At 61.8% G+C, this 23,922-nt stretch overlaps 12 protein-coding genes across 12 annotated transcripts; 7 read left to right on the top strand and 5 right to left on the bottom strand.

Moving 5' to 3' along the window:
* Positions 1-1,277: 1,277 nt before the first annotated feature.
* Positions 1,278-2,691, top strand: PLICBS_007439 (uncharacterized protein; the record flags this gene model as incomplete). The annotated part of the gene is made up of 4 exons (XM_018320874.1): positions 1,278-1,469; positions 1,526-1,664; positions 1,727-1,835; positions 1,884-2,691. The coding sequence occupies 4 exons, from the start codon at positions 1,278-1,280 to the stop codon at positions 2,689-2,691; spliced, it is 1,248 nt and encodes a 415-aa protein (XP_018180771.1).
* A 436-nt stretch (positions 2,692-3,127) lies between these two features.
* On the bottom strand, positions 3,128-4,126 carry PLICBS_007438 (uncharacterized protein; the record flags this gene model as incomplete). The annotated part of the gene is made up of 1 exon (XM_018320873.2): positions 3,128-4,126. One exon carries the CDS (start codon positions 4,124-4,126, stop codon positions 3,128-3,130), a length of 999 nt encoding a protein of 332 aa, XP_018180770.2.
* A 242-nt stretch (positions 4,127-4,368) lies between these two features.
* Positions 4,369-5,165, top strand: PLICBS_007437 (GET complex subunit get1; the record flags this gene model as incomplete). Its single annotated transcript, XM_018320872.2, has 3 exons — positions 4,369-4,455; positions 4,526-4,712; positions 4,774-5,165. The coding sequence occupies 3 exons, from the start codon at positions 4,369-4,371 to the stop codon at positions 5,163-5,165; spliced, it is 666 nt and encodes a 221-aa protein (XP_018180769.2).
* An 849-nt stretch (positions 5,166-6,014) lies between these two features.
* On the top strand, positions 6,015-6,923 carry PLICBS_007436 (uncharacterized protein; the record flags this gene model as incomplete). The annotated part of the gene is made up of 1 exon (XM_018320871.2): positions 6,015-6,923. One exon carries the CDS (start codon positions 6,015-6,017, stop codon positions 6,921-6,923), a length of 909 nt encoding a protein of 302 aa, XP_018180768.2.
* Positions 6,924-7,045: 122 nt separating this feature from the next.
* Positions 7,046-8,368, bottom strand: PLICBS_007435 (uncharacterized protein; the record flags this gene model as incomplete). Its single annotated transcript, XM_018320870.2, has 1 exon — positions 7,046-8,368. One exon carries the CDS (start codon positions 8,366-8,368, stop codon positions 7,046-7,048), a length of 1,323 nt encoding a protein of 440 aa, XP_018180767.2.
* Positions 8,369-9,596: 1,228 nt separating this feature from the next.
* PLICBS_007434 (uncharacterized protein) lies at positions 9,597-10,751 on the top strand (the record flags this gene model as incomplete). Its single annotated transcript, XM_018320869.2, has 2 exons — positions 9,597-9,616; positions 9,683-10,751. 2 exons carry the CDS (start codon positions 9,597-9,599, stop codon positions 10,749-10,751), a joined length of 1,089 nt encoding a protein of 362 aa, XP_018180766.2.
* A 307-nt stretch (positions 10,752-11,058) lies between these two features.
* On the bottom strand, positions 11,059-12,950 carry PLICBS_007433 (uncharacterized protein; the record flags this gene model as incomplete). The annotated part of the gene is made up of 4 exons (XM_065601170.1): positions 11,059-11,455; positions 11,535-12,583; positions 12,678-12,838; positions 12,902-12,950. The coding sequence occupies 4 exons, from the start codon at positions 12,948-12,950 to the stop codon at positions 11,059-11,061; spliced, it is 1,656 nt and encodes a 551-aa protein (XP_065457242.1).
* A 1,148-nt stretch (positions 12,951-14,098) lies between these two features.
* On the bottom strand, positions 14,099-15,304 carry PLICBS_007432 (uncharacterized protein; the record flags this gene model as incomplete). Its single annotated transcript, XM_018320867.2, has 3 exons — positions 14,099-15,093; positions 15,154-15,228; positions 15,277-15,304. The coding sequence occupies 3 exons, from the start codon at positions 15,302-15,304 to the stop codon at positions 14,099-14,101; spliced, it is 1,098 nt and encodes a 365-aa protein (XP_018180764.2).
* Positions 15,305-15,729: 425 nt separating this feature from the next.
* PLICBS_007431 (uncharacterized protein) lies at positions 15,730-16,477 on the top strand (the record flags this gene model as incomplete). Its single annotated transcript, XM_065601169.1, has 4 exons — positions 15,730-15,914; positions 15,972-16,086; positions 16,191-16,281; positions 16,371-16,477. The coding sequence occupies 4 exons, from the start codon at positions 15,730-15,732 to the stop codon at positions 16,475-16,477; spliced, it is 498 nt and encodes a 165-aa protein (XP_065457241.1).
* Positions 16,478-18,469: 1,992 nt separating this feature from the next.
* Positions 18,470-19,578, top strand: PLICBS_007430 (uncharacterized protein; the record flags this gene model as incomplete). Its single annotated transcript, XM_018320863.2, has 3 exons — positions 18,470-19,043; positions 19,109-19,486; positions 19,544-19,578. The coding sequence occupies 3 exons, from the start codon at positions 18,470-18,472 to the stop codon at positions 19,576-19,578; spliced, it is 987 nt and encodes a 328-aa protein (XP_018180760.1).
* A 590-nt stretch (positions 19,579-20,168) lies between these two features.
* Positions 20,169-20,612, bottom strand: PLICBS_007429 (uncharacterized protein; the record flags this gene model as incomplete). The annotated part of the gene is made up of 3 exons (XM_018320862.1): positions 20,169-20,206; positions 20,293-20,377; positions 20,550-20,612. 3 exons carry the CDS (start codon positions 20,610-20,612, stop codon positions 20,169-20,171), a joined length of 186 nt encoding a protein of 61 aa, XP_018180759.1.
* Positions 20,613-22,677: 2,065 nt separating this feature from the next.
* PLICBS_007428 (uncharacterized protein) lies at positions 22,678-23,547 on the top strand (the record flags this gene model as incomplete). The annotated part of the gene is made up of 1 exon (XM_018320860.2): positions 22,678-23,547. One exon carries the CDS (start codon positions 22,678-22,680, stop codon positions 23,545-23,547), a length of 870 nt encoding a protein of 289 aa, XP_018180757.2.
* Between the last annotated feature and the right edge of the window lie 375 nt (positions 23,548-23,922).

Raw genomic sequence — 23,922 nt, 5'->3', positions numbered from 1 at the left:
ATAAACAGCCGTTGGACGCTCCGAGGTCAACTTCATGTTGCGTGTCTGGGTCATGTCTGAGGCAATGGCCGGGTTTGAAACATCTGCTGAGCTTAATTGCTTGCAACTACTTATAAGCTCTCAAGCCCCTTCGACTCGTAGTAGGGCGTCGGCCCACCTCGCTCGTGTGAGGCTCTACGAGTACGACGTTTAATCATTCATCGCCAGGGGTCGCGTTGGCTGCGGAGCCGGACTGGAGATGCAACCCGTGCTGATTCGTCCATGCTGTGCTTGAACCTTCTCATTGACAGGCTCACCGTTTTGTTGACCACGAGCACAGCGAGAGGTCATGGCCAAGGTTCAACACAGTTCCCCGGGGCAACCCCTTATCAGGATTCAGGAGCCGAACGAGCTCCCATGTGTGCTTTGAGTGGCTGCTTCGACTCCGAACATAAAATGGCCTCCGGCTTTGCGAATTGTTTCCATGCGCACGGTGTAACGGCTTATTCGCTTTGTCCGGGATGCAGAACCCAGGAGTGTCGTCGAGGCATGAGTCCAGCGCTTGCCAAACATCGCTCGGTGGCGCCCATGAGAAGTTATTGCCCACGCCTCCGGACGCAGTCCGCGTCTGCCCACCACAATGTCGTGAAAGAAAAAAAAACTCTGTGGGGGAGCCAGAGTAGGCGACGGAAATACAGTTTAACATGGGTCTTCGCGGGGAGGGGCGACAGGGGAGGGGGTTCCTCGCCATCGATTGCGAGCCTTGTGCCGCAAGTCGCAGGAAGGACGGGGAGACGGCGAGCTGGCGAGGCGAGCTGGGCTGCCAAGTGAAAGGCGGCATGTGAAAGGGCCGCCGAGAGGCAGAGATGCCGTCTTCTGGGATCTCGGCCTCAGAGACACACAAGGGCAACGTCTCGTCACGCCTGTGCGACATGACAAGAAGGCCAAGAACGGCATTTATTACCCTGCTTATTTCCGAAACCGAGGCTCATGCCGTCCACGACCCGTTGCAAAGCGACCTCTTCATCGATAACCTCGATATCCGCTTCTCCACTCCAGCGTGTGCCATTGGAGTGGCGTCGAGTCAATGCCGGCGGGCGATATTCCCGGTCGAAGCCGAGGTCTCTTGACGACGGTGCCGCAAGTCGACATTCTACTACGCCCTTTGACGCCGTCTCATCGCCGGCGGTCAGTCGACGACAGCCATGATACGGAGCACTCGCGCAGTCTTCCAGCTCGGCAAGAGTAGTCGATTGGGCTCTGCGGTGCAGCTTGGACAGCGATATACAGTGAGAAGAATGGCGTCGTCTTTCCGCGTGGTTGAGCATACCGTCACGGGATGCCATACCAGGGAGTATGTCGCGGCGACTGCGCATGGCGACTCCGACACTCCCAGGCTGGCGGTGAAGCAGTATATTCCGCTGGACAACCCCACGCCGAAGCCCGGCGATGTTACAATCATCGGGGCTCACGCGAACGGGTTCCCCAAGGTCAGAGACAGAGGCCCCGCAAGTCCCTGCTTTGCAAACTCTAACGAGGACAATAGGAATTGTATGAACCGCTTTGGGAGGAGATACATCGGCGGACGTCTCAGGCTGGCTTCCGCATCCGCTCCATCTTCATCGCGGACATATGGAATCAGGGGCAGTCGGGTGTCCTCAACGAAAAGATTCTCGGAAACGACCGTTGGTGACCCGTCTTCAATGTTACCACCGTTTTGTCCCAGCCACTGACCGGCGTCACGCAGCGAGCTGGTCCGACCACGCGAGAGACCTGATGAATCTCATCAACCAAAAGCAAGACTCTATCCCACACCCGATTGTGGGCATTGGCCACAGCATGGGCGGCACTCAGTTGTATGAGACCCCCAACTCCTCTCCTGGCCCTTGCTAACCCGACAGCAGATCGCTCTTGTCCCTTGCCCATCCACGCTTGCTCACATCCCTTGTGCTTCTCGACCCCGTCATCCAGGAACCAAACGGCAGCATTGCCCCTGCGATGGCGTCCACGCCGCGTCGCGATGTCTGGCCGTCAACGGATGCCGCCGCGACACGATTCAAGGGGAGCAAGTTTTTCCAGTCGTGGGATCCTCGAGTCCTCGACCGCTGGATAGAGTACGGCCTCCGTCAAGCCCCTACGGAGCTCTATCCTGCTGAGGGTGCCGCGGCAAAAGATGAGCGCGTCACGCTTACAACCTCGAAGCACCAAGAGCTGTTTACTTTCCTTCGGCCTACGTACCGGGGCGTTCCCGGGGAGGAGTACCTCGACAAGGATCCCGCGGCCGACGAAGAGTATCCCGGGTACCCATTCTACCGGCCCGAGCCGCTCCACGTCTTCCAGCGCCTGCCAGAGCTGCGGCCCAGCACTCTTTACGTCTTTGGCGACAAGTCAGACCTGTCGCCGCCGGCACAGCGGCAGGCCAAGATGGCACGAACGGGGACGGGAGTGGGAGGCAGTGGCGGAACTGGCGCCGGTCGCGTCAAGGAGGTTGTTCTCGACTGCGGCCACCTCGTCGCGATGGAAAAGGTGACCGAGTGTGCGGACGCCATCACCGCGTTTCTCGGGGACGAAATGGCGCGGTGGCGACGGAACAAGGCCGACTTTGAAAAATATTGGAACAAGAAGTCGAGGACGGAGCAGATTACGATTGACGGGGAGTGGGCTAACAAGGTGCGTCCAAACGACACATCGGCTGGGACGACGAAGCTTTAGCATGATGACGGCGGCGGAGCGGCGGTCCTCCTATGGGTCGAGACACCCCAGGCTATCATAGACTTAGAGCGAGGACTAGAGCATAGTATTCACCATTGCTCTGGAGCACTGAGATTTACTTTGAGCGGAGATGCACCCATAGTTCTGATCTAGACCTTCGTGTTATCAGTCGGCGTGCGTGCTAAGCATTGCCATGGCCACCGCAGACTTGACGGCCCCCATGCCTCGGAATGTCGCCCCTTGACCGGACAGCCGACAGCATTCCTCCCTCCAGGCGTGGCTGAAGAGATTCCGAGCACCCAATCAACACGTGCCGATTCCTGGGCAACATCAAAGCAAGGCTCTTTTCTCGTATTGACTAGACAGACGATGGCCTCGTTCAGGGTTTGACCAGGCACGTGTAAGTGCCAAATGCAAGGGGTATTCCACGAGAGCGTTAGCCTCGCCCCCCTGACTTGACCCAGCTCGCGGCCTGGTCGAGGGTTCTCCTTTCGGGGCTTCCATCTTGCGTGCCTGTCCGTAGTGTGCTTCTCGTAGTCTCAAACTGCAGTTCGCGCGCTGCGTCCACCGTCCCACCGGCGACCATGTTGCGGAGAAAGTACCAGACCGACTCGTTTCGCCAATGGAACGACTCTGCAAGCTGCAGCGTCTCGCTGAATACACCCGCTGCCTCTTCTGGCCATCTTCTGAGCAGGAACGTGAGAAACATCCACCCAGAGACATCGTCGTGGTGACTGAAGCACCAGCGCTTCGTGTCCATTACCAGCGACGGCCCATCCAATGCAAGCTTCGGTGCTTTGCGCGTCGAGGAGAGCGCGACAAGCTGTCGAGCGTGGCACCAGGCGTAGTAGTTGCGGGGGTGTCGCTCTGCTGACACGAAGACGACGTCGCGTATGTCTGCTGCAACGTCCTGCGTCATATCTAGCTTACTGAGCTGCGTCGTGAGCCATCGGCGGTGGCTCCAGAGAACAGGAGACTTGGTGTGTCGGTGAAGTCGACTGGTCAATAAGCTGTCGATAAGGTATTTATCCTTGCTAATCAGTTCTCTGGCATGTGCGGGCTTCAGACTGGGGTCGGATATGAGGCGTTTCCGAGTGTTGGCTGCTGTGAGGTGCTCGGCGTCCATGAGAAGAATGGTGGCAGTGGCTCTCAGCACCCTGTCCTCCGTCCCCTTTCCCGCATGGCGTATGTGCTCCTTTAATATCTGCCGGGCGACGATGAATGCTTGCACGAGCCGCAACTTGGGTATCGCGATGGCATTGCCGTCTTGAAGTACTGTCGTGTCTGCATCAGGGATGTGGCTTTGGCCCAGCAGCTCTATCTCGAGGAGGGAGCTGTGCGTCTGCACCAGGGCCGAGGAGATTTCATCAAAGACCCTCTCGTGATTGCCATTCTTGAGTGCCGCCTTGACGCCCTTGTCGAGCGCCCGGGACATTTGGAACGACTGAATAACGACTTGATGTGCGTATCTATGTGTTCAATGTGGCTCCCGGGTAAGTTGAGTTGGCCGTGGTGGAGTGGGAAGTTCACCAAGGTGGGTTATGTCATCAGCGCCAGCCAACAAGACAGCTCCAACAAGACGGCGCAGCCGGACCCCACGATGCCACTCAAGTGCCAGCTCAACCGCCGTCATCCAAGTTCGACCTCTCCGTCTCTCCCCCCCAAGACGGCGCCAAGATGTCGACCCTCTTGTTTGTTATTTTCGCCATAGAGCTGCTGGCGCACGTCATCAACGCCATCGGCGCCGCCCAGATCAACAACCTCGTGCGTGCCCCGAACCCGGCTACCCTCGCGGGATCGGACCGCAAACCAGAACGCTGACCGAGATGTATAGCTCTGGACACTGATCAACTACCTCCCCGTGTCGACGTCCAAGGCCGCGGCCGAGCAGCGCAAGCTCCAGGCGGAGTACCTCCGCGTGCGGCACGAGCTCAACGCAACGAGCAGCCAGGACGAGTTTGCGAAATGGGCCAAGCTGCGACGACAGCACGACAAGCTGCTTGAGCAGCTCGACGCCGCGAGTACGTTGATTTTCTACCGCTTCATACGATACAGGACGATGCTGACGCCGGCGGCTTGCAGAAAAGGGCCTCGAGGCATCGCGGAGCAAGTTCGACAACTACCTCACGGCGCTGCGGATGCTGCTGACCAAGGCGCCGCAATATTTCCTGCCCTTCTGGTACGGCAAGGAGCCCATGTTCTGGCTACCATACGGCTGGTTCCCGTACTACGCCGAGTGGATCATCTCGTTCCCGCGCGCGCCGCTGGGCAGCGTGAGCGCGCCGTCGTGGCAGCTCGCGTGCTCGGGCTTCATCACGCTCGTGTCCGAGGTGCTGGTGTTTGCGTGGACAGCCCTGTTCAGCCGCAAGACGGCCGAGGGCGGCGTCAAGGAGAAGGAGCAGGCCAAGACGCCGAGCGGCGGCCGGAAGAAGGTGGCCGTGCCGGCCGGGACGTCGGAGAAGAAGGAGCTGTGAAAACATCCAGGGCTATGTCGCACGGGGCGAGGGTACTACTACTACATTATACGAGCATTGGGCACCGGGGCGCAATATATGTATCTCCCTTAATTTGACGCAAAGTTCCTCATTGCTTGACGCTGAGACTTTGTAACACGATAGAGAAAGACCCTTGGCAGGGTCATTTGGGCTTCTTCTAGGCAACATATTGACTCTAGCGACCACGGGGTAGAGATCGCCAAAGCTTCGAAAGTGCCAATGCGTGTGCGCGCGTCACGGGGACTGAGGGGGGCTGCGGGACGATGACGACGAGTGATGGTCTATTAGTTCTATCATGGAAGTGAGTTGTCGATGTCTGCGAGGGCGACGATGCTGGTGAGAGCAAGCTGCCGGCGCGGCTGCTGCGAGGTGAAGGAGGAGGAAAAGGTTGGCGAGAGGATTTTTTTGGTGGGCAGGATATTATGGCGGACAGCGCCCCACACTCAGCCACCTAGCCCCACTGGCCGTCTCGCATGAACCAGCACGGCAGCATGGCGGGCATGGCCTGAGCGGCGGGCTCTGCCGCACCTCCAACTGACTCCAGCTACTGACTCCGCCCTGCCGACGACATTGGACGGAGCAACCTCCTTGGACCATTTGCCGGTCGTCCGCGACGCGACCCTAGTCGCTCTATTTACTTGGGTGATGACGAATGGACCTTGACCTGCTTGAAGCGTTTCGCCAAGATGCGCCCCTCGTACTTCGTACAGCTGAACATTTCTCTCTCGCCGCGTCGACCGCGGCGCCCTCTCCCTGCTCATGAATCCTGACCCTCAAGTCCCTGTGTGAAAGAGTAGTGAGATTGAGGCCGCCTACGGACTCTACGTCATGAGTGATGCCAAGAACGCAGACACGCCCTCGCAAGGCGACGCCGCGATACAGCAGCAGCAGCAGCAGCAGCAGCAGCCCCCAGACGCAGACGAGCTCTGGCACCTCTCGCTCAACGACTCCCAGCCCGACACGGTCGTCCTCCTGCACGGCCTCGGCAGCTCGCACTTCGAATGGGAGCTCGTCTGGCCGCACCTCAGCGCCTACCACCTCCTCGTGCCGGACCTCCCCGGACACTCCTCCTCGGCGGCCCTTTCGCCGTGCACCATCCCCGCACAGGCTGAGCGTGTCGCCGCCCTGATCCGCCGGCGCGCGCACCGTGGCGTCGCCCACCTCGTCGGCCTCTCCATGGGCGGCTTCGTGGCCGTCGAGACGGCGCGCGCGTACCCTTCCCTCGCTCGCTCCGTCTTCGGCTCCGGCTGCGGCCCCTTCGCGGGCTGGCGCATGTGGGCGGCGCGGTACCCCGGCGTGCTGGTCGCGCTGCAGGCCGCGCACGGCATGCTGCCCGTGTGGCTCGCCGACTGGGTCAACGACGCGGCGTGGAGGGCGCAGGGGCTGACGGTGCCGGACGGCGCGCGCCGCGAGATCAGGCGCAACGCGCGCGGGGCGCTGGTCAGGGAGGTGTTTGGTAGTATCGCCCTTCTGAAGCTGGATGCGCTGCGGGCGGTGTCGGTCAGGGCGCTGGCCGTGACGGGCGGGAAGATGGAGGACGTCGAGGCGACGAGGAGGCTGGGCGCGGCGCTCAAGGCGGGATGCGCGGAGAGCAGGGCTGCCATCGTCAGGGAGGCGGTGCACCCGTGGAACTTGCAGTTCCCGGAGCTGTTTGCCAGGGGCATCTGCGCGTGGATCGAGGGAGAGCCGTTGCCTGACGAGTTTGAGGATCTCCCCGAGACGCCACCGGCTGAGTAGGCCTCTGCGGTTCCGCCGACCGTGGCGCCTCGCGTAGACTGCAGACGAGAACATTGAAGAAGGGGGGTATCATTACGGCCAACAACATCTTAAACACTGCAAGAGTCCTCGTCACGGCCCGTCTACCGGCCAGCCAGCCACATGAACCAGCTACCAAACCACAGCGCGACCCTGAACCCCCAATACCGCACCCCCGTCCAGTGTCCCATGGCGATGCGGTCGTGCGATGTCTTGAGCGTCTGTCGCGCCCGAGGGAGTGCCAGCGCGTCGTACGCAGCCACTGCCTCGTCGAGCGAGCCCGCCGCGCACAGCCGACTGGCGAGGTCCCATCCATCCTTGAGGGCCATGTTGGCGCCGTTGCCGGCAAACGGACTGACAGCGTGGTTGCTGTCGCCGAGGAACACCACGCCGCGGAGGGACGCATCGCCCGCATGGCCAAACGGCTCCAGGTCCCGCGCGGGCAGCACAAACGACGTGTCCTGCTCCGTGGCGCGCACGATGCTGGCAAACGGCTCTGAGATGGCGCGTCCCGTGGTGAGGGCCTCGTCCTTGAGCGCTGCAAAGGCCGTGGCGGACATGCGGTCGTAGGGCGTAGGGCGTGCGTCCTCGGGCTCGAGCTGGCTCAGCGCCCAGACTACGCCGGTGCTGTCAACGGGGGAGAAGAAGCACGCAGCGCCTTCGCCCGTGAGCACCATGCCCCAGTTCCGGGTGAGGGGCGGCGGGAGGCCCTTGGGGAAGCGGCCCACGCCGCCGAGCTGCACGGCGCCGGCGTAGCGGAGGCTGTCGCCGGGCCGGAAGCTGGCGCGAATCTTGCTGTGCGCGCCGTCGGCGGCGATGAGCAGATGGCAGTCCTCTATCGTCGCTGCCTCTCCGTCACTGTCGCCCGAGGATGGCGAGACGTGCACGCGGATCATGCCGTTGGGGAGGCGCTCCGCCGCGGTGCACGTCCGATGCCAGTGGATGGTGTCGGTCTGCTCGACCCTCTCGATGAGCACGTCCCGGACATGGCGCCTCGTGATGCGAATCCCCGACGTGGGCAGGCCGCCGTATGGCGCGGCGTTGACGCGTAGCAACTCCCGCCAGGCCGCCGCCTCCCAGATGCGGAACCCGGCGCCCTCTCCGTCCGCATCCACGCCCGTGACGGCGCGGGCGAGCATCTCGTCGAGCAGCCCGAGGTCGCGGCAGGCAACGAGCCCGCCGTCGGCGTCGACGCCGTTGAGGGAGAGCGAGTAGCCCTCGCGGGCGGGGCCGATACGGCGCCCGTCGCGGTCGAGGAGGAGCAGCTCGGGCGCGGGGAGGAGGGCCGACGCCGGGTCCCCGTCCCAGAGCCGGCGCAGGGCGATGGCGAAGGAGAGGCCGGCCATGCCGCAGCCGGCGACGACGATTTTCTTGCCGGCGAGGAAGTGCATGTGGGGTGGTTGCGGAGTCGCCGCCGCCGCCGCCATGGTGATGCGTGAAGGGTTGTGTGTAAGTGGAAGGTGGTGGTGTGTTGAAGTGATGGGCTGCCTACAAATTGCCTGCGTGTTGATCTCTGAAGTGCTTCTTGGTTGGCTGTCTTGTGGGTGTCACAGCATTGCAGCCCAACAGCCTTATATATCAACATGGCCTGTCTGTTTGTGAGCCAGCATGGTCAAGATGCTGTAGCATTATCCTAGTTGTCGTCAACAGTGGATCCGCATTAGCCTTACAACTCGGGCTCAACTTACAAGCCATGGCTGACGACGCGCCAGCCGCTACGTAAACCACGGCGGTTGCCCAGCGCCGCCGATACACCACCTCACTCGGACATTTGACGATAGCGAGAGCCGGGCCGGCGCTCATCAGTATGCGCTTACGACCAAGGTCCCCAAACGCGCGTCACGATAGATGGGCGGCGTCAATCGTGGAGAGGTGACTGATGAAGGCGCCTGCGGCCGTTTCCCGATTTGGCGCGTGAGACTCCGTCGCGCCGGCACGCTCTGCCGCCTTACGGGGACGGCTCGCGTCCGAAGCCGTTGTTTTCGGGCCCGAGGGCGGAGCGGGTTCCAATCAGGAGCGCTTTATCCTACTGTTTTGAGTTGTTTGCAAGCGGGCGGTTTGGACTCTGCTCTCTTGCTGTGTATCACGAGTCGTGACGATGAGGATCCATCTGGACAAACAACCGGGTTGCTTGCCTCGTGTGCCCTTCACCTAGGTCTGTACGCTGCCAAATCTCCAAGATAGGGAATTATAAAGCCTGTATCTTTAAAGGAAAGAGGTCCCGAAGAGGTGAGTGACAAGGCGACACGGATTCGTAAAGGGGCATCGATTGAACCAGGGCCGGCTTCATCGCCGCCCGGCCTACCCCCCCGCACCCGCCCGGCTTGCAGCTGCCCGGGCCGCTGAGGCGAAGCCCCACAGCGCTTCCCGGCGCCACGTCCAGCAGCCCAGCCCGACCGCCCCACCGGGTCCGTGCTCTGCCGCTGCCTTACAGCACCCAAAACCCCCCTGGTCCCTGACGTGCACACTGCCCTGCCACTGGAGCAGGCGCGGTACCTGGCGTGGCGTGTCCTCAACTCCGGCCCATTGTCCCTCCTCCAAGGCCCGCCCGAGCTTCGAGACAACATCCCGTCCCCGACATCGCCAGCTCCCACGATCCAGCACCGACGGACGGCCCCCCTTCCTCCTCCGCCGTATCGCGCGCCGCCCGCCACCATGGCGATCCCTTGGGATTCGTATGCTTTCCCTTGCCACCCCTCTACGTTTACCCACGACTGCTAACGCGCGCGCGCGCCTCGCAGCATCCGCTCCCTCCTCCTCTTCTTCGGCCCCGTCCTCCTCCCCAAGGCCATCTCCTGGTACCGCTCCGTTCGTGACGCCTCCCGCGCCGCCGACCTGCCCCTGCGCCCCGTGCCGCCCAACGCGCGCCTCGCCGTCGCCCTCCTGCTCGGCCTCGCCGCCGCCTTCCTCGTCAAGGCCCTCCCCGTCTTCGCACCCGAGAACCTCTTCGCCGCCACCCAGAGCCGCCTCCAGATCCCCGTCGACGTGCTCTTCGCCCGCGTCGGCGCCGCCCTCCGCAGCCGTGACCCCTCGGCGCCGGCGTCCCTCACCCCCACCGACGAGGCCCTCAGGGCTCGCTTCGTAAACCTCGAGAGCCGCCTGCTCTACCTGCAGTTTGGGCCCGAGGTGCTCGCCGACTGCCCGTTCTGCGCCGCCGACGAGCCAAGGACGTACTTCTACTATGCGCTCCCCGCGCTGCTTGCGCCGCACCTCGCCAACCTCGTCGCCCTCGCCGTCGTCACGAGCCCCTCGCTGACGGGCAAGCCCGGCGCGCAGTGGCGCCGCCTCGCCGTCGTCGCCGCGTCCGTCGTCGCCGCCCTCGACGTCTACCTCGTCAGCTCCTACAACTACCAGGCCAACGCGCGCGCCCTGCGCCTCTCCGAGGTCGACTTCTTCTTCTGGCGCACCCGCGCCGCGCGCCTCGTCACCCTCGCGGGGCTCGACGCCATGCTCGCGGGCTTGCTGTACCTGTCCGCTACGAACCGCGCCTTTGCGCAGCTGCCCTCGCCCGCCGAGCGCGTCGACAACGCGGCCCGCGCCGTGGCTGCCGCCAAGAGCAGGATGAGCGCCGTCGGCATCATCAAGAATACGGCGCTGCGGGACGAGGACCTGCGCGCCCGGTCCCACGCCTACTGGACGCACGAGGTGCGCCTCATGCGCGACGTCATGGAGGAACGCGAGGTTATTGAGGGCGTCAACGATGCGCTCACAAACAGAATCGACATTCAGGCCATCTCTAGGGACGCCGACATGTACGCCCACAGCGTGCTGGAGCAGCTGCGGCAGGATTCCGCAGACGGCACCATCTGATGATGTTTTTTGTAATTTGAAAAGGACAAGGCGCATATAGACATAGACTGGTATTTGAAGCTTCCGTAACGTGAAGCTTGGTCACGTCTCTGAACCGCTGAGCTACCAAGTGATTGCATGCAACGTATCCTACATGCACTGCATCCAAGTCAGAGGCATATCCTTCCGAGACATCTATTCATTACTCTGGTCATTCGCCATCGAGGCGGCGCGACATGTTCTCCCGTCGCAAACACGCAGAATCTTGCGCCGTACACAATGCAGATACGCCTAGCCAAGTATAGCACCTCTCACTGTCCACCCCTCTTCACGGCCGCGAGTCGGACCGCCCCGTGCCCGTCCCCGTCGCGGCGCTGCTCGTGCTGTCCTTGCGAGACGGCGGGACGGGTGGCTCGCCGGAGCCCTCCTGCGCGCTGCGCTCCAGGAACCCGGCCCACAGCTCCGCGAGCGACTCCCTGTCCTTGGCTGACGTGGGCTCCGAGAAGAGATCCGCGCTGAGGGACGGCGAGCTCGGCGTGCGGTGAAAGGGCGACATGGGCAGGCGGAGGCTGCCGCCCGAGCCGCCGGGCCGCGCGAGGCCGGCCTGCTCGCGCTGCTCGTCGGTCCAGTTGAGGTAGCCGGCCATGACCTGCAAGACCTGGAAGCGCTTGGCGTCGCCGCGGTCGAGGGTGAGGAAGTGGAGGAGGTGGTTCGTAATAACTTGTCTGCGGGGGACGGTCAGCGGGCGGCTCGCCTCATCATCGCCTATGCGAGGCTGGCGGGGGGAAGCGGGTTGCATCTTACCTATCGACGTTGTCTTCTGGTTTCGTCTTCTTCAGGTAGCGCAGCGCCTTGGTCAAGTGGTCGTTGAGCACAATGGCCTCGTGTCTCAGCTTGCCTATCAGGAGGTTCTTCTCCTTGACCTCCTTCTCGAACGGCGCCGTGCGCTCGAGCTCCTTGGAGAGCTCCTCCTTGACACCCTCGGCCTCGGCCCGGCGCGACTCGGCGTCCTGGACGAGCCTCTTTTGCGCCTGGAGCTGCGACTCGGTCGTCTCCACCATTTCGCGCAGCTCCCTCTTGCGGGCTTCTTGGATCTCGCGCAGGGCGTTTTGCAGGTTGTCGACGAGCGTCGCCTGGCTCTGGCGCTCGGCGGCCGCGCCCTCGTAGCCCTGCCGCAGCGTGGCGACCTGCTCCTCGAGCTCCGAGACCTTGTCCGCCAGGCTCTCCTTGATGGAGCGCTCCTCCATGGCGAGCACCTCCCACTCGCCCATGGCGTTGGACGTCTGCGCCACCTCGTCCTTGAGGTGCTGGACCGTCCGCGTCAGCTCCTCCTTCTCCTTGTGCCAGTTGTGCGCCGACAGGTTGTTGCGGCTGCGCAGCGTGGTCAGCTCGCGCGTCGCGTCCTGCAGCTCGTCCTTGATCTTGTCGAGCTCGTCGCCCGTCGCCTGGGCCGCGGCCTGGAGCTGCTCATTCTGGGCCTCGAGCTCGTCGATGCGCTCCCTCGCCTCCTCGAGCTCCGCCTTGTCGCGCTTGAGCCTGTCGCTCAGGGACTCCTTGATCTTCTCGACGCGGCCGAGCAGGTTCTGGTACTGCTCCTCGGCGTGCTCCTTGGCGCCGTTGCTCTCCTCGAGGTCGGCCCGCAGCTGCGACGTCTCCTGCTCGTGCGTCTCCTGGATGCCCTCGAGCTGCTTGCGGAGCTGCTCGACCTCTGCGCGCAGGGCCTCGCGTTCCTTGCCCATGGCATCGAGCTTGGCCGTGGGGTCTGAGTCGGCGCCGTCGTTGGACGGTTCAACGACGTGGCCGTTGCCGGTGGGTTCGGGCTTGGTGGTCGTCGCGTCCGTCGTGGGGCCGTCCTGCAGGAGCATCGGTCAGCGACAGGTCACGGACAGGGGGCGGGCGGGCGGGCGGGCAGCGGGGAGGGAGGCTGCGAAGGAGAATAATGCTGACCTGCGTTGGCGACTCGGGCTCGTCGTCGTCGCCGCCGCCGTCGACGTTGTTGGGCGGTTCCTCGCTGTCGACAGGGCTGCGGGCGTCGCCGTTGCCGGCCTGCAGGGGCTCCTTTGTCTTGTTGGCGCCCTTTTTCTTCTTGTTGGCCTTCTTCTTGGGCGCTGCGCGTGCGTGAGCACCTGAGGTACGTGGTCAATGGGGGGTCCGACGCTGGCGTGGCCTACCTGGACTGGACGCCGCCTGGGTCGGCTCCGTGGCCGCCGTCGACGACATGTCTGGGGATCGCGTGCGGGAGGTTGGCGGTGACTAGAGGAGCCTCATCGGTGCGCGTGGTGGCCGCCCGGTGCGCGTCGTTGGCAATGCAATGGTTGCTTGCCCCCTTGCGTCTGTCGAGGTGAGGGTCGTTCGGTGCGGGAAGCGAGGTGAGGCTCAGCGGGACGACAAAGGCCTACACTGACGGCCAAAGAACGCAAGTGGAACGTGGAGCTTTAGCGTGCGGCCACGAACCACACCCGAGCGCCCCAAGGTTGGTGTCCACTGTCGAGTGCTGGAGCGACTCTCTCAGCGGCAGACGTGCAGTGGCCAAGGCTCCGGCGTCGTCACCTCAGCGATGACGGTTTCAGAAAATGCATGTGGTCGCACACGTCTATTCCACGCGCCTGTTGCAATCAATTGATGGGCTTTGCTGTTGCGCGAATGACCCCGTTCATGCAGGCGTGTGTTCGTGACGAGGCGCTTGGGCTGGATGCCGCTCCTGGAAGTAATGTCTTCGTGGCACGATGCCGTCTGAGAGCGCTGCAAGTGGCCACTGCACAGCCCGTCACCGAAACTCAGAACCTGCCCGGAACTGGATACGAAGCCCGTCACACACATGCTGCACAGTTGCAGGTAAACGTCGAAACCTCTTCACACGACCACGACATGGACGGCCCACCGTCCACAAATCCCAACCACGGCGCTTGGAGATTCCCTCTTCACCTCGTAGGGTTGTGACACGGGCTTGCGCTCGCTTGACAAGATGTCGCTCGTGTTGCGTCTGCCAGTGGGCTTCGGGCGTCGTTTGACAGTGGGCACAGCGATTAGTCAGAGCGCTGGACCCCCGTCAAATTTGTCTCGCCGACGCCGCGGTGCCAACTTTCCCTTTTCCTTCTCTTCATCTTACAATCACCTTCGCTGCCACGCTATTGAACTGGATCACAACTCCCGTAGCTTGTTCACAATCTGGTGCGAAGCAGATCGTCTCGCCTTTCATAATCCCATTGCTTGCTCCTTACTCTCCGTGAGTGCTCTGGGTTCGCTTATGCGCGTACATGCAAAGTCAAAAAAGAAAATTTCGTGGCCCTGCCGCATCTCGTAACAGTGAAGAATGAAATACGCCGCATGCGCCGACTATAGATTGTGCTTGAATTACAGAGCGCCCATTAGGCCTTTGACTTTTTCCCCTTCCCGGCTTTTGAGGTCTTCGCCTTGGTCGCCTTGGGCTTGGGCGCAGATATCGTCTTGACCTCGGCTTCCGGCTCCTCCACCTCTGCCTCCTTCTCGGCCTCATCGGCCACCGGAGCAGCCTCAATGGGCTTGGCCTCGGCCTCGCCGTTCTCGATGGGCACCGGCGCCGGCACGTCCTTGAGCGCGGGCGCCTCGAACTCGTAGCCCAGGGCCTTGAGCTTCTCGGCCCTCTTGGCGCGGCTCTCACGCTCCCTGTCCATCTTGGACGCCCAGGCAGACTCGGTGAGCGGCCTGGCCAGCTTCTGGCCCGCCATCTTGTTCCAAGGCACCTTCTTGAACCTCCGGTTGGCTCCCTTGAAGAGGTCCTCGTGGATCTGGCTCTTGGGCACCACCTTGACCTTGAGGATGTGGCCGAACAGCAGGTAGTTGTCCATGGTCTTGGCGACGATCTCGGCTGTCGTCTCCTCCTCGAACTCGACAAACGCAAAGTGTTTGCTGGCGCCCGTCTTCTTGTTGCGCGACAGGCGGAGCCGGGTGATGGGGCCGAACTGCGTCAGGTACTGCCGCATCTCGTGCTCGTAGAAACCATGGGGGATGCGGCCGATGTAGATGACGCCGCGCTCGCCCGTCGGCGCCTTGGCAGCCTTCATGACCTCCTTAGAGATGGCCGGGACCTTGCCCACGTCTTGCCCGGGCTTGAAATCGGCCGCCTCGTCCGCGCCCTCCTCGTCCTCCGAGTCCAGCTCGTCAGCCAACAGGAGAACGCCGCCATCCTCTTGCTGCTCCTCCGATTCTGAGTTGTCGTCGGCCTGCTCGTCCTCGACCTTTTCCTCGACCGGCGCCGGCTTGGCGGCCTTCTTGGGCTTTCCCGCCTTCGCGGCCTTGTCTGCCTTCTTGGGCTTCTCCGCGACTTCCGTCTTCTTCGTCGGCTTTTGCTTCTTCAGGGACACAGGGGAAGCATCCTCGGCAGCTGCACGATAGACCGTTAGCCAATGCGACAACATTACAGCGGTGCAGCACTTCGTCTTACCCTTGCGCTTCGTCTTGGTCTGCTTCTCCACGGCCTTGGTCGCGGCTCCGTTGCTCTTTTGAGCGTCGGGAGCAGCTGCGAGGGGTCAGCGCATGGCAATTGGATACAGCGCTGGAGTCAAACCTTTTCGCTTTCTGAGTTCGGGCGCCATTTTGTCAATGTCGCGGTGTTGTGCGCTGGGAAGATGATCGACCAGCCTCACTGATGCATGGAGCAAAAAAATTAAGATTCTGCCGTCCTGGATGGAGAGCGGTGAGGGGTGTCTGCTGTCCAGCGGCGCCGTTGGTGGGGTCGTCCAACTTTAGCGGGCTGCCAGCTCCAGGGACCACTGTGGGCAGTATTGGAACTCCTCACGGCTGGTAGCCTCAACTGAGCGGGAGCTTCACCACTCACTCTTTCTGCGTATCGACGAATGACTGGACCGCCTCAGCTCTCACACACGCCTTGCTGATAGGGAGCCTGGAAAGGCTGACCTGACCTTCCTCGAGCGTCAACGGGCCGCTGCCTCAGTAGTCAAGAACGACAAAGAGACAAGCTAGCGGGTCGTCAGCCACTCGCGGCCGCGACGCCAATCAGATGGACGACAAAGCAGTTTGGGACGACTCTGCTCTCGTCGACTCCTGGAATGAAGCTCTAGAGGAGTACAAGGTGCGAGCTGTGCCCAAAAGCCCTGATGCAGTTACTAAGTCTGGCCAGAAATACCACAGCATCCACGCAAAAGGCGGCAGTGTCAAAGATCTTATTGCTGAGGAGTCATCGAGGTGGGCAAGACCTGCATGCCTCGCGATGCATAGCTCTGAAGCTGACATGGCATCTAGAGCCAAGGCTACGGCATCAGAAATCGGCAATCATGTTGGTGACCAGAAGGCGTCGGCGCTGCCTGATGACGAGGAAGGCGAGGCCATGTCCGTGAGTGACGAGAAGTCGGGAAAGGTGAGCTCGCTGCCTCCACTGCGCGAATCGAGGGCGATCATGTTTCTTGGTCTCCGATCCGAGGGCGTTGATGTGCATTATCGGAAGATCCTGACACAGGATAGGACGCGAGGGCCGGCAAGGCAGATCCGGCACTGCACGACGGAACAAACCAAGTTCCAGTCGCATTCCCACCACAGGCCGTCATGGGTTCAAGTAAGTCGAAGCAGGAAGCCCCGCCAAGGCGTAGGACGTTTGATGCGCGGCACGCCGCGACGAGAACGGTTTGCTGACGAGGCCTCCAGTCCAGGACGAATCCCTCAAGAGGCTCATGATGGCGTGGTACTATGCAGGATACTACACAGGTCTGTACGAGGGACAGCAGAAGTCGCAGCAGCAGCATCAAGAGTAGTACTGGCACAGTCTGCAGCCGCAAACGCCTGCCAGGCAACCCATGGATTCTCGCGAGACTACGATTTGGTCCAAGACCAGCGAGGCTGCACACGACAAGAAGGCATGAACCCGCACGCAAGACGAATTGCCAAGACATGCCGAGTCATCGCATCTTCAGCCGGCGACGAAGACGGGTGGTGGGATTTCGCGACACGGGGTGTTGCACCATGTCGAGGATGGAACCGCCTCGCCGATACCCCGTGCCGCGCGTGTGTAAGAGCCCAGGCGCCGGCAACAACCCAGCTACGGATGAACGGCGCTGGGGCAGCGACGGTCGCTATTATATTGCAGCAGCTGTGCCGAGATTGCGGACTTGTCTCTGGTGGCTCTTTGGACGGTCCGAACATGGTTTCACACGCAAGTATTCGGTGAGCATGGTGCCGAACCAGGACAAGGTGAAGGGATCTGACGGCTTCAACTAGCATCCGAAGTCCGTACAGCTGAAAGATGGAGTACGGCCTGTAATCGACTCATTTGTACGTCGGGCTCGGATGGCCGGCACAACGGGACCTCGGGGCCTGCAAATCGGCGCAGAGCATTCCCGCGGGAGCGAAGGCCACTCCATGCCGGAAACACCAAAATACTACGCAAAATAACCCACCTGGAAGATGTATTCATGCCGACCTCTTTGAGTGAAATGTCACGAACCAACGAAATCATAACGCCGCCAAGTCCGCTGGTCCCCCAGGAAGCCAAGCTGTCGTCCAGACTCAAGCCAGCCTGCCAGACGGCCGCCGATAGAGTTGCGGAGAGTCGCGCCAAGAGGGGCATTGCAATTCGGCCGAAAAAGCCAAGATGAGGACGCGCGCTGGTGCGACCGCGAGGGAAGAAGCCGCGGGCAGTGCTTTTCTGTGGCGTCGACACGATGCGCAGGAGGCCGTGTTTCATCAGCGGCTTTGGCGGTTTGAGCCACGCCCTTCTTCACGGCCGAGCTCGAGCCAGGCGGGCGCCCCACGCGCAGGCCATCGTAGCACGTTCAGGTGGACGGCACTACAAGTGCGAGCTGCTCAAGCCCAGCCACGGGATTTTACCAATTTGCCTGAAGTGACTGGCTAGGCGGCCGGCCGAGAGCCATGTTGCGGAATGCCTTGTGGCTGCGGCGCTTCTGCCCTTTGGCTTACAATGGCTGCTGGCGGAGGTCTCCAACAACCAGCAACCATCACCACCAGCACATAGACCATCGCTACACCCTATGAGAGGTGCCAAAGAGACTGAAAACCCGCAAGATCCATCATAGGCTTTGACAGAAACGTTTTTTTTTTCATTGTCAAGACTATTCACTGCAACTCAAGACTTGCGCCAGAACCACAGCATCAAGGACCCGACAGTGTCGCCCGTTGCCCGTTTAGGAAGCGACCAGGATCCTAGGGAGCAACTCCAAACGCGACGTGAGACAGACCTGTCACAGAATCCTCCCCGCCGTCCCTTGGGCTTACACGGCGCCGCACCCGCCGCGAGGCCGGATGGCCACCACCCCGAAATGACTTGATCAACCGGCAAGCACGGGCGTCTCGAGAGTCGACACGGAGGCGCCACGACGAAGGGGTGCCGCCGACCTTGGCATGGTTCGTCCAGGGGCTGGAAGCATCGCGGCCAAGGGGGCCGGGAAACATGGGACGACACCGGACGGAGGCATCCTGGAGGCTGAGCAGGCCGCCCGTCGAGGGGCTCGATATATCTTTGCCGCCTGCCTCCGCTCGTTTCTGGGTCTCGTGGTTTCTGTTTCCCCAATCCTCTCGCTCTCTCCCTCTCGGATGTTTCGTTGCTAGACCGCGCCATCTCCCCGTCTCTCTTTTTTCTCTCTCTCGTCTCTTTCACTTCTTGTAACGAGCAGGCCCTCGCCTCGACGGACATAAACGCGCTTTGATACCCTTTGAAAGGCATCCCATTGCCGGATAGTTCACGAGATTCACGACACGACATATACCCGGCGCCAGACACAAACTCCGCCATGAAGTTCTCGACGACACTGAGCCTGGCTCTCGCGCCACTGGCACTCGCCCGCAGGGTCCGTGACGTGCACCACCCTCGGTCTGAGATCGAGTCCCTCGACGAGGAGACGGGCGTCGACATCCTCGACGAGCGTGGCGTCAAGGTCATCGAAGGCATGAGGGGCGCGGGCATCACCGTCAACTCGCGCACCGAGGTCATCATCATCTGGGCCAACCCGGGAGGCGGCGCTCCCACCACGACCATCAACCAGGCCGTCACCGTCACCAAGACGGTTACCGCCGGTGGCGGTGGCCAGGAGACCAAGCCGGCCGAGGCCCGGGCCACGCACACGGTCAAGGTCGGCGGGGCCGGCGGCCTGACCTTCCAGCCGCAAGAGCTCAGCAACGTCCCGGTCGGCGACATGATTGTCTTTGAATTCGGCCAGCAGAGTCACAGCGTGACGCAGTCGTCGTTTGCCAAGCCCTGCGTGGCCCTGGCCGGCGGCATGGACTCGGGCTTCGTGCCCAACCCCAACGGCACGGTCTCGCCGCCGCCGCGGGTCGCCATGCAAGTCATGACCACCGAGGCAACGTGTAAGTCACCGACGAGGATTCGAGACACGCTCAGGCGAAGAGACGAAAACTGACACCCCCTTTAGGGTTCTACTGCAAGCAAAAGGGCCACTGCGGCAAGGGCATGGCCTTCTCCCTGAACCCTACTGCTGAGAAGACGCATGCGCAGTTCCAGGCCGCGGCCATCGCGCAGAACGGCACCGGCCAGGCGGCACCCATCGCAGGCGGCAACGGCTCCAACACGGCCAGCCCTCCTCCGGCCAGCGTGAGCACATCTGCCGCCGCGCCGGAGGCAACTGGCGGCAACGGTGGCGGGAACAACAACAACGCTGGCAACAACGGCTCCGTGACCCCCGGCCAGGGCACCGTCAACCCCGATGGTAGCTGCAGCTGCGTCGTCACTTGCTCGTCCGGCGCATTCCCCGCCCAAAACCAAGGCATCGGCTCCTTCGGCGGCATGGGAGGTGAGTACCCTGACACTCTCGGATCACAGACAAGATGCTGACACTCACTGCTCGCAGGTGCTCTGCCCCTCAACATAGCTCCGATGAAGTAATGAGGGAGAGAACAGCGGCCTGGGTGGGGCCATTGCATAGAGCGCAGTTGGTGTCCGTGTGACAAATTTTATTTTCCTTTGACAGGTTGCCTGGACGGCCCTGCTCAGCGTCCCCCAACGGACGACGGGTGTATACGTACTACATATGACTGGTTCGTATTTTAGTTTCTCGATGCAAATAATGGAATAGTCTGAGAGGAGAGAGCATCCGCGTGCCTGGAGATATGGCGTGACCTATGCTTGAGCAGAGGAGGGACCAGACCTTGGTTGCAAGTCGTCGAGCCGACGCGGAAGCGCCATCGTACATCACGGAGCCGTCACGGGAATTGTGTGTATTAAAAACGCCTACTGTATGGCCCCAAAAGCGCAGCTCATACCCATGCACCTCCGTTTCGCCAGCGCTATCCAGTGTCGTTTGTAAATGAAGAGTCCCCCGGACTTGCTCGTGGACCGCTCGAAGGAATCGCTCGTCCGCTGCCGTTGCCGCCGTATCAGTTGAGTCGTGCAGTCGTCGTCGTCGCTGGCTGATGAACGCTCGATCGGTCGCCCCTCGGCGCGCAGTGGCTGATGCGAGTCTCTGGCTGGCCCGGCTATTTCTTTCCCGCCTCGGCCGCCTTCTTGGCCTCGGCTACATATTTCGAGTTTAGTGACGGGCACAGACGATGGAACCGATGAAGGCTGGGAAGCAGCGGGAGGGACAGGGGGCGGTCGTACCAGCAGCCTGCTTCTGGCGCATAATGTCGGCGGCCGCCTCCTTTGCCTTGGCAAACTCGGTGCCGCTCATGTTGTTCTTGGATTTCTGCAGTCGCGCATCAACGTCAGTCAGCGTCTGCAGCACCTCTATCGTGCATGCTCAGGGAGACACATATGGTGGACGACGGGGCGTGGAAGGGAAAGGAGGCGCGGGAGCGGGCGGTGGGAAGGGGGGTTCGATCGGCTGTCGCGCGAGAGCGACAAGGAGAGCGACTTACAACAGAGGACGCGGCCTTCTGGGCCTTGGCACGAGCCTGGTCACGCTGGTTGCCGCGGGCCATGATGTGTGCGGATTGGGAGATGCTTCGAGCGAGGCGAGAGAGCGGTTTGTTGGGGGGGCTTGGTTCGGTGATGAGCGAGTTTGCGACCTGCTGGTGCGAGGAGACGGACGGTGAGGTGGGAGCGGCGAGGGCGAAAAAGCTGAGCGTGGCCGTGGGCGGGCGAGGCCCGTCGCGGGGCCGGCTTGATGAGAGGTTTACCTACCAAGCGGCGGGGACGGGAGCCAATGGGGCGTCAGCGTGGCGGTGCCCTCCAGCAGGTGCCCGTCCAGCAGCGCACCTCCGGGCAGCCTGGAGGGGCTCGACTCTGGGACTGTGACCTGGCTATCTATGCCCGCCTGCCCGCCATGTTCGCCGTCCCGGTCCAGTCCCACCGCCTAGGGGCTCCTCCGCCGGGCCCTGAAAGCGGCCGCCACCGTCGGCGCTGTGCTCCACGGCCACTTTCGCGAACCTCGAAGGGTCGCGGGCCGCTGGAATGTCGTCTGCCGTCTGCTACTATTTTGGAACGTCAAGGCGTCACTACCATAATGCGCGCTCGGCACGGGATGGCCACTGGGCGGTAAGCCTCGGCACACAGGCGCGCGCGGAGCAAATGAAGGGGACGAGCAGACGCCGTGTCACCGTCGAGCGCAGGGTGCATGGCCTGGCTTCGGATCAGTGCGTCTGTTCGAGTTGTCTACCCAGGCTGTTGGTTCCCTGGCGTTAAGCGCGATATTTTGGGTGCTCCCTAGGGCAGTATACCAGCTGTAGGGCTGGAGGCTTCGTCAAGGCTTACTGAGTATCCGACTTGGTTCACGAGGCGCGGCGGGTCATGCACGACTGCGTCGTCAAAATATGAAGTCGACTGATGGACCAGCTTGTGCCCTCATATTGGAGAGTATAATTTGCGCCTGCACGTGCATCTGTCTGGTTGCGCAGCTTGTCTCCGCCCAGGGAGTTACAGGCGACGGGCAGCCTCACCACCTAAGGCGGGCATGATCAGGAACAAGCCGTAGGCCTGCAGCAAACAAGTTCATGCGCAACATCATAAATGGAACCCCATGCCCAAAGGGCCACAATCCGTTCTCAAGCCATCGCAGCTAGAATAGGTGCCTGAATTTTCATCAGATCAAGCGCCGCCGTCGCCGCAACAGTAACACAGTAATTGATTGCGTCTATCCGTAGGCGCCCATCTGATGGCGGCTAGCGGCCCTCGTCGCTGAAACACCTCCCACGCACTCACGCCCAATCGATGCACAGGCACGACACGGCCCCAAACGTCGTGCCATTCCCCAGACGTTCAGCTCCACGGCACCGCGATTGGATCATGTTTGCTGCCGCCTGACTACCTGGGTCTCGAGCAGGGCCTGCTTCCTTGCCGCGGTGAGTCCTCCCAGTTCAGGCGCGCATGCCTTGCCAGCCTGGTCATGGACCATGCCCGTGGCCGCTGTGCGTCGCGACCGGGCAGGTCGGCCATGAAACACGCTGCCCTCGCCGCTGCGTCTGCGATGGCATGGCTGCGAGGGTCTGGTTGGATCTCGTTGCTCCGGACCTCTGAGCCGCCGCTTCAGGCCGTTGAGGGCCCCATGGCACCATTCTGGCGCGCTCCGAGCTCAGACGACGTCCGTTGTCCAACCCTGAGGCCGGGGCAGGCATCTTTCCAACTTGGGTCGGCATCATGTCGGAACTGGTTACATTCACTGGGCACATGCTCCTTGGGCGTTTGTCTTGCGGCTGCGCTGGTATTAAAGAAGCGGTGCTGGGCCCACGCGGTGTGGCCGCCGCAACTCCATTCATGTGGTTGACAATGGCAGTGGTCAAACAATAAGTCGCCTTCCATAGTCTTTTTTCCTTCGTTTTCTTTCCTCTCTCGACTATTTCCTTGCATTCACCTTCAGCGTACATTTCACCCCCGTCTCTTTCTCAAGGACTGGATCCTCGTCACCAACATCAACGTTCCTTCTCAACTGCCTCGACGTGTCTTTACGTCTCGCTCGAAGCCTGCTAGTCAGCTTCAAATTCACAAGCAATTTTCTATAAGTTTCACCGTCAAGAGACGCCTAGCCTTCTGCTCTGTAAGTTTTTCACAATGAATCCCGCCGCGGCAAAGCGTCTGACCAGCCTCACAGCGACCCTCGCGACCATGTTGGGCATGAGCTTCGGTTCTCTCCGAGGCATCGGCATGGTCGTCCTCCAGGCCCTGCGCGTCCTCACCATCGTCACGCTGGCCGCCGTCGGTGCCTCGTGCTGGGTCCTCATCATCAAGGTCGACAAGGGCCGCGACACCTTTGTCTTCGAGTGCGCCTCTCACTTCTTCACGTCGATGCTCTGCATCGTCCTCATCGTCGCCGAGGCCCCGCTCCTCAGCATCATCAAAGACTACTTCCGCAGCACGTGGCCGGTGCTCTCCAAGGAACATGGGCTCGGCTGGCTCGGTTTCGCCATGGTCGTCATCGGCTGCAACATGCTCGGCAACCTAAACCGGCCTGCCTACGACCCCGACAACATGGGCCCCGAGTTCGCCAAGCTCGTCCTGGCGTCCTCGATCCTCTCCATCACGTTCGGAATCATCAACATCCTCGCCGCACTGGTGTGGCGCGACGGCAAGGAGGGCATCACCTCGCGAGACATCCGGTCCGACGGCTCGCTCGCCGACTCCCACCGCGAGGCGCTCCCCGACTACGCCACCAGCACGCGGACCAACACGTCCCTACGAAACGAGAAGACGCGGAGCAAGTTCGTGTCCATGTTTTGGAAAAAGGGCCCCGATGGTGAGAAGCCCAGACCCCAGATCAGCGGCCCTTTCCAGGCTCACCACGACGTCGAGCGTGACGCCGACGTGGATGAGGACCGGAGGAGCCCCATCGTGCCGGGGCTCAAGCGTCCTGCAACGGCGCTGCATCCCATGCACACTGGGCGCAGTAGTCTTTACTCCGCGGCGCACATGTCTCGCTTCTAGATTGATGCTTCAACGAGGGACGGACACGGCGAGTTTGGGAGGCGGAACGACGGGCATCGGGAAGGGGCGTCAAGGAGATAAAGGCGTTGCGTGATTGCATTTTCTTTGAAATACCCCGTACTTGGACGGTACAAGACTCTCTTTGTTGTTGTAATTTAGCATCAAGCCAGGCAAATCTTGAGGTTTGTTTGCGTCCTCGGTTGACTACGCGAAACACGCAACGGCCGGATGAAAGAGCCAAGGTTCGCCTTGGTCCCAAGTGATTGCTAGCGCGCTACTTAGCACTGTGACTGGCGTGACTCGCTGCGGCGAGAGCACAGTGCGACGCCAGACGTGGACCTCAATTCCCACGTGACACGCGACCACATATTCCTC

Source organism: Purpureocillium lilacinum (genome assembly GCF_023168085.1).
Source record: "Purpureocillium lilacinum CBS 284.36 DNA, scaffold_5, whole genome shotgun sequence".
In the NCBI taxonomy this organism is placed as follows: domain Eukaryota; kingdom Fungi; phylum Ascomycota; class Sordariomycetes; order Hypocreales; family Ophiocordycipitaceae; genus Purpureocillium; species Purpureocillium lilacinum.
Note: the sequence above shows the minus strand (reverse complement) of the source record. Positions and strands in the feature narration are given on the sequence as shown.